A 6,407-nucleotide genomic window follows, 5' to 3' on the forward strand; every position below is an offset into this window, starting at 1 on the left:
GCTTTCTAAAAACTCCCTTATCTTATCACGGAAACTATAACAGGACTAGAGATAAATCTGATAGCCACTCAGCATTTTTTTAGCTGAGTCTAAGCAAGTAACCCAGTGAGTTCTCTCTGTACATATTTTACTTTTCCGACTGTTTATTATCAATTTACTTCTTGTGTGCTGTCATTTATTGCAAATACTGTTTTTCTTATATATTTGCCTGTATTTTGTTTTTATGTAAAACAAAACCTGTTTTCATGTAAAATAAGGCGTCTTAACCCATTATTTTTTATGGGTTTTTAACCTTACAATCCATCGATGATTTTAAGATAATTTTCGTAACAACATTCTGTATTTTTTCTATGCATACCTTCGTATGAATTCATTGAAAATAGAAATCCAAAATCTATACCTGGCTGTGTATAACATATATATCTACCAAGTTGTGTATAAATTTAACAGATATTAAAATGTCACGAGTTGCATTCTTTTAATATTTTCTTTAGGTGACAGTATGTTTGGCTTTTATAAATTTTAAATTTTCTCATCAACAGATTAAATCTTGATTTCGATATCTCCATTCGTGTTATAAATTTGTCGCGTACTCCGAATTGTGAATTCTAAATTTTATAACTTCCTTAAATTTTTAAAATTTCTCTTTTCATTCACCTATTTGATCATTTATTTCTATTTATGAATCTAACACCATTTTGGATACCAAATTTCTTCGCTAATAATATAAGAAAGAGTTCGTTCTATTCAGGAATTATTCTATATAAGACTTAATTCTTATAATCAGTCTCAAGGGAAATTTTCAAATAAAAATAAAAATCATGTTAGATAAACATGTTTCGATAAAGCAAAACTTTTGTCGGATTTTTTTCGTGCTCATCTTAACTCGTTTTAAAGCAAATGATAAACTTTACAATCTTCAGATGTCTCTTTCAGTCAGTTTCGTTATATCACTTAAGAAAAGATCAAAAGAATATAGAATTCAGCCTCTTCCGGGACATTTATAATTTAACAGAGAACAAACTTTTAAATAGATTAAAATGAAGAAAAATATCATTTTTCCGCATGATCAAGATTACGGGTAGATTTCTTGAATTCCCTCTTTAGGAAAATCAGTGTTGCCATTCAATAAGTTAACTTTATTTAGACTATCAGTATGCTTAATAAAAATTTGGAAATCTGAAACTTTATAATTTAATAAATCATGTTTATTCTTTATCATTCTTTTTAAACAGAAAATTCTTTATTTTTTTTTCCTTATTATTGCATTTTCCTCTTTCAATTCAATCTAAAATCCTTTTCTACTACCACCTCATCATAACCTTCCCTTTTCAGATATGTATCTATAATTTTGAAGCTATATTCAGCTAAAATCTAACCGACGCGATCGTTTCTCCTCTTTATAATATATACCATTTTAAAATTGCAATAAAATTACCTATTAAGATATATATAATAATAATATGGACATCATAGGAAAAAGACGAATTTTTAGTTAAGGATTTGTATATTTTGATCAGAATTGAACATGCATTTCAGTTTACCAAATATTTGCTGATTTTTATTTTATCTGAATTTTTGTTGTCTGAATTTATGTTTATGATAAATAAAAGTTATTCTTACACCTAGAACTTTTGTGTATCTGTTAACTTCATCGGGATATAGATATTCCGTAGGTACGATTCAACCGTTTTACAATAAATAAATTCATGGTATCGTATTTTGAAGAAAATGAAGCGTTTCCAGTTTCAAGTATTTTATTCTTTAAAAATTATAATAGATTTAATACTTCCATAAATTACTACCAAGCAATTTTAAAATCAATCTCAACTTCATATTTTTTATGTATTCTATGCTCATTGTTAAAACTGTTGCCCTGCAGTTACTTTAAATATACAATTTCTAAATTCTTTATCTGGTAAATAGCTCATCTCACCAGACCACTGGTACATTGGAAAATTGGAAACGTCATCTGAAAAATTGATATTAGAATATATTATAAAATATATATTACTATAATTTCTGGACAATTTTAGTTGTTTTAGAAATGAATATATTGGAAATAAAACATATTGGATTTTAAATCACTTGGAAAATGTTTCTCCAACTTAAGAAAGTAACCGGTATAGATTTCATGTTTTAATATATCTTTCTTGATATTTCATTTGTTTGCTTAGTATATTTCTTGAGATTTTAAATTCCCGTTTAGAATCAGGCCAATGTTAGAATAGCAGATAATATAAAAATATCTACCAAAATTAAGTATTAGAAATATAAAAATATGTAAACGTTTGTGCGTATAAACCAACAAATTTTAGGTTACCCCTTATATATAAGGTTATTATTTTTGATAAAAGTATTATTTTAGATAGCTATTAGTATTTCTTGATAAGAATGGCTATTTAATTAATCTTATTTTGTTTTGAATTTTTTAAGAAATAATTTGCTTTCTGTAGCATATGCATGCATTATTTTGTAATATGCAAGTAGTTAAAATGCTATATTTTTCACAAGGTATTGCAAATTTGGTATAAAAAAGGAATTATCTTAATTTAAGGAAAGAACAAGAGTTTGTAATAGAAATATGTTTAAGAATATGTAAATGACGCAATAGAAGAACATATTCTCAAAGAATATCAGAACTAGATTTTTTAGAAAAGAATTTGTAATAAATGTTATATTTTATTTTTAAATATTATGTTTTTATTAAGTGTGAACTAATTAACTTTGCATATAATGAAACTCTTTATTACACCAATTGTAGTACCATAGAAAATTTACTAAACAAATGAGTTTATAGTACAGGAATTCAAATTATTTGTTATTTAAAATACCATCTTTTCAAAAAAAATGTAATGCGAAAATAGTTTCACAAATAAAATATTTAAAATACTTGAATGTTGAAGTTTTACTTCTTCTTAAATGAAGTGATATTTTTTTTTGTTTCCTTTACCCATTTTTATTTAAAATAAAATAATAGTTGAATAAGAATGCTAATCTTCCTAATAAGCAAACAGATCTTGAAAAACAATTTTGGATAAGAGTTTTGTTTTCGATTTATAACTAATATATAACTGCCGAAATGTAAAATTTCGCTGGAACCCGATTTATTCTTATTAACTTAAAGCTCACCAAAAGCACGAAGCACCGACTCGGTTTAAAGCGCTATCATAACATTTTATGAAAAATGCGATATATTGCTTTGCAGTTTGGGGTTGATACTCTACTTTAAACTTAAGAAGACGAAGTGTGTAACTTTTCAAGATATCCTTCGAAACGGCTACAAATCAACTTCAACAGCTAAAATTTTTGAAAAATTGCCTACGAAAACTTTTTTAAGTGTTTCAAGACTTTCGTGTGAGACTAAAATGAAAAATGTTCTTTTGATTCCTCAAGGACTGAAATTCGAAAATTAATGAGACACCGTCCACAGATGATAGCTGCTTCTGAAGTGTTTTCTTCTCTGTTTAGGAAAGGCAGGGTATTTTGAATAATTAAACTGCCAATGATGCGTTCTGAGTTTCGCGTTTCTTTTGATTCTGGAGACGCTTGAAATTCTTCACTGGAAGTAATTTTGTTTGCCGAAGAAATTTAGGAAACTTAATCTTGCATGAAATCATCGTTCATGCAGTGCTCCGTCGATAAAAATAAGTCATTATGATTTAATAAATATTTTAAATTCTCAGTATGCTTTATGTTTGCTGAGATACTAGAACAGCTGCATAAAGGTTCAAAATAAATCCCATACGAATATTTAAAAAATGAATAATTCAAGAAAATTTTACAAAATGTAAGATTTAATTTTACTAAAAAAAGAAATTTTCAAGGAAAATATTGTTATTAAAAGCCATTAAAACTCTGTAGAAACCGAACAATCTATTTTTATTTTAAGGAACAACAAATAAATATGCTTGAATAATGATAGCATATTAGAATCGAATAAAGATTCTTAAATGAATTTACGAAGTAAATCTCATATCCTAAACATTTTCAGAAGCTTATCCACTAATAACAAAGATAGTCCTTTTCTTCATAAAAATTCAATAGTATCCTTTAAAAATTTGATTTAAAACAGTTTTATTGGATTACACACAAAATCAAGGAAAAATATATATCTAAATATGGTACATTATTTCTCTGCATATTCAAAGTCCTATCGGTCATCTTTCAGAATAACTATAATCAATATCTCATGATATCTTTTTAGTGTGAATATTTTACTGAAAAGGATAAGAATTTCTTCTTTCCTTTCAAGTTTCTAGAAATAAGATTTATGATTTCTATTCCTTGACTCAATGTACTTTTGTCTGAATGCTTTAATACTAAATCTAATCACCATATTTGTAGCAGTAAAATGTAAGAAGTTGCATGAATAGGTAGCAATAATGTACATAAAAATTAAAGTAATTTTTATTTCGAGGAAAATAAAATTTTTATAATTAATTTCCTTTTTACCATCATAAATGCAGCGTCCACTAAAATATAAAAAGAAAATTAGTATCTTTCTTACAAATTCAATGAAAAATTTACTGTTTCTTTTATTAAATTATAAATTCATCTAACATTAATAAATTTACGAAAACTCATTTGATATAACTCATGGAATATAAATTATCTTACTGATTTTTTTGTAGTATTGAGATTAGTATTTATTTTTAATCAAGAATAAAGTTAGAAATAATTATTATTGTAGGAATATCATTACACACATAAATTTAATTTAATTGAAAAATATAAATTTGAATTTCCTTACTAAGAAGCAAATTATAAAAATGTTTTTGTGAAGCAGTATTTCAATCAAGTTTACGTTTAGAGAATTTTTGAAAAAGAAAAGATGTTATTCCATTAAAATTAGCAAAGATTTGGATTGAAGAAAGCAAATTCTATTAGGTGATAAGTATACGATAAAACTAGTTATTAATAATTTCAGTGTAGAATAAAATTAATTGCTCCAGTGTAGAATAAAATAAATTTCTAAGTTCCACCTAAATATATTTCTTGTATCGACGTATGACTCTGCGTTTTAATGTGCAGATTGTAAACGCTCGATACATAAAATAAACATTTCTTATTTTAGGATATTACGACCAACGATTTAAAGTATTTTAAAGAAATTAAAATAAAAACACAAACTACGTCAAATCCAAGCAACGGCGAGCATCTCACTCGTTCTATTTATTTTTACAATATCAATCTCGTTGCCAGATGCAACAGCAGAAAAATAGTTTCATTTAACACAAAAATAATATATAAAATATTTTTGATGCAATTACTTCAAAAACAAACATGAACAATTATAACAATTAAACAAATACAAAACATTAATAATTATTTATAATATTTAGTTACGTGTGAACCACAATAACTTGCGATGATGAGTTGCGTTACTCACAATCTGTTCCTACATCACTCCCTTAACAGTAACGAAGTTACGCTAATTAGAAGGAAAAAAAATGAAAATGACATTTAAATTTAATATGAATATAATGCACTAGAACAACATTTTATGCATCGTCTGTAAAACGCACAGGTCGTTTTATTTTCCTTCCACAACGTGTTTGTGTGGTTAAAGCAGGCAGTTTCTCGTCCTTTGTTGAATCACTTAATGCATTCTTATGTTGCATCCTTTCAGTTGAGTCACTTCTTTTGGGTTCACAAGATGCAGGACTGTTAACAGTTGATGGCAATGGAGCATCAGAAGTGTCAAAATGTGTTAACTTATAGGCTGGTTTAATTCGATCAATAGAAATATTTACATGTTCACCTTTGATTAATAACGTGAAAAATTTTTGCGTTCGTTGTAATACTAAAAATGGTCCTTCATATGGCGGTTCTAAGGGTTTTTTTACGCGATCAATCCTAAGATCAATTTTCGTCATCGGGTCACCAATGTTGCTACTGGCGATAGGCGAGGATCGAACTCGCAACCTTTGGGTTCGTAGCCGAGTAACAAGACCACTAGACAAAAGAAATTTCTCATGTCTCGTAGCTGTTATCTGGCTTATAAAGCGTCACCACACTTGCATTGAAATAATATTATTTTTTATCATAGTAAATGTATACATGGTGTTATTTATTATTATCCAGACATCAAATTTTCTCAGAAACAAATCGAAAGCACATTTTAATTAATGATTTTCTTGATGAAATCAAATTAAGTACTTGGAACTCTTCATGTACACAATAGTAATCTAAAATGATCATGATATTTTATTTATCTATGTGAGAGAAAAATGACGAAAGAAACAAACACAACATGTTGTATTGTAGCTTCGAGGATATAAAGCTAATCATAGTCGGAAGATTAAATTAAATTTGAAATTGAAGCTTCATAAAACTTTTTCTGACAAACCGCCAATGTATTTTTTTTTCTTTCATTCAGCAGAACTTACGCCAACGTCTAGTCA

At 27.1% G+C, this 6,407-nt stretch overlaps 1 protein-coding gene across 1 annotated transcript; it reads right to left on the bottom strand.

Moving 5' to 3' along the window:
* Window positions 1-4,457: 4,457 nt before the first annotated feature.
* LOC129980685 (uncharacterized) lies at window positions 4,458-5,879 on the bottom strand. Its single transcript, XM_056091066.1, has 2 exons — window positions 5,529-5,879; window positions 4,458-4,475 (listed from the first exon to the last, which is right to left on the bottom strand). The coding sequence occupies exons 1-2, from the start codon at window positions 5,877-5,879 to the stop codon at window positions 4,458-4,460; spliced, it is 369 nt and encodes a 122-aa protein (XP_055947041.1).
* Between the last annotated feature and the right edge of the window lie 528 nt (window positions 5,880-6,407).

This window comes from Argiope bruennichi, chromosome 8 (genome assembly GCF_947563725.1).
Source record: "Argiope bruennichi chromosome 8, qqArgBrue1.1, whole genome shotgun sequence".
NCBI lineage: Eukaryota > Metazoa > Arthropoda > Arachnida > Araneae > Araneidae > Argiope > Argiope bruennichi.

Coding starts and splice junctions, on each gene's coding strand:
- LOC129980685 (XM_056091066.1), bottom strand. CDS start 5,879: ATGACGAAAATTGATCTTAGGATTGATCGCGTAAAAAAACCCTTAGAA.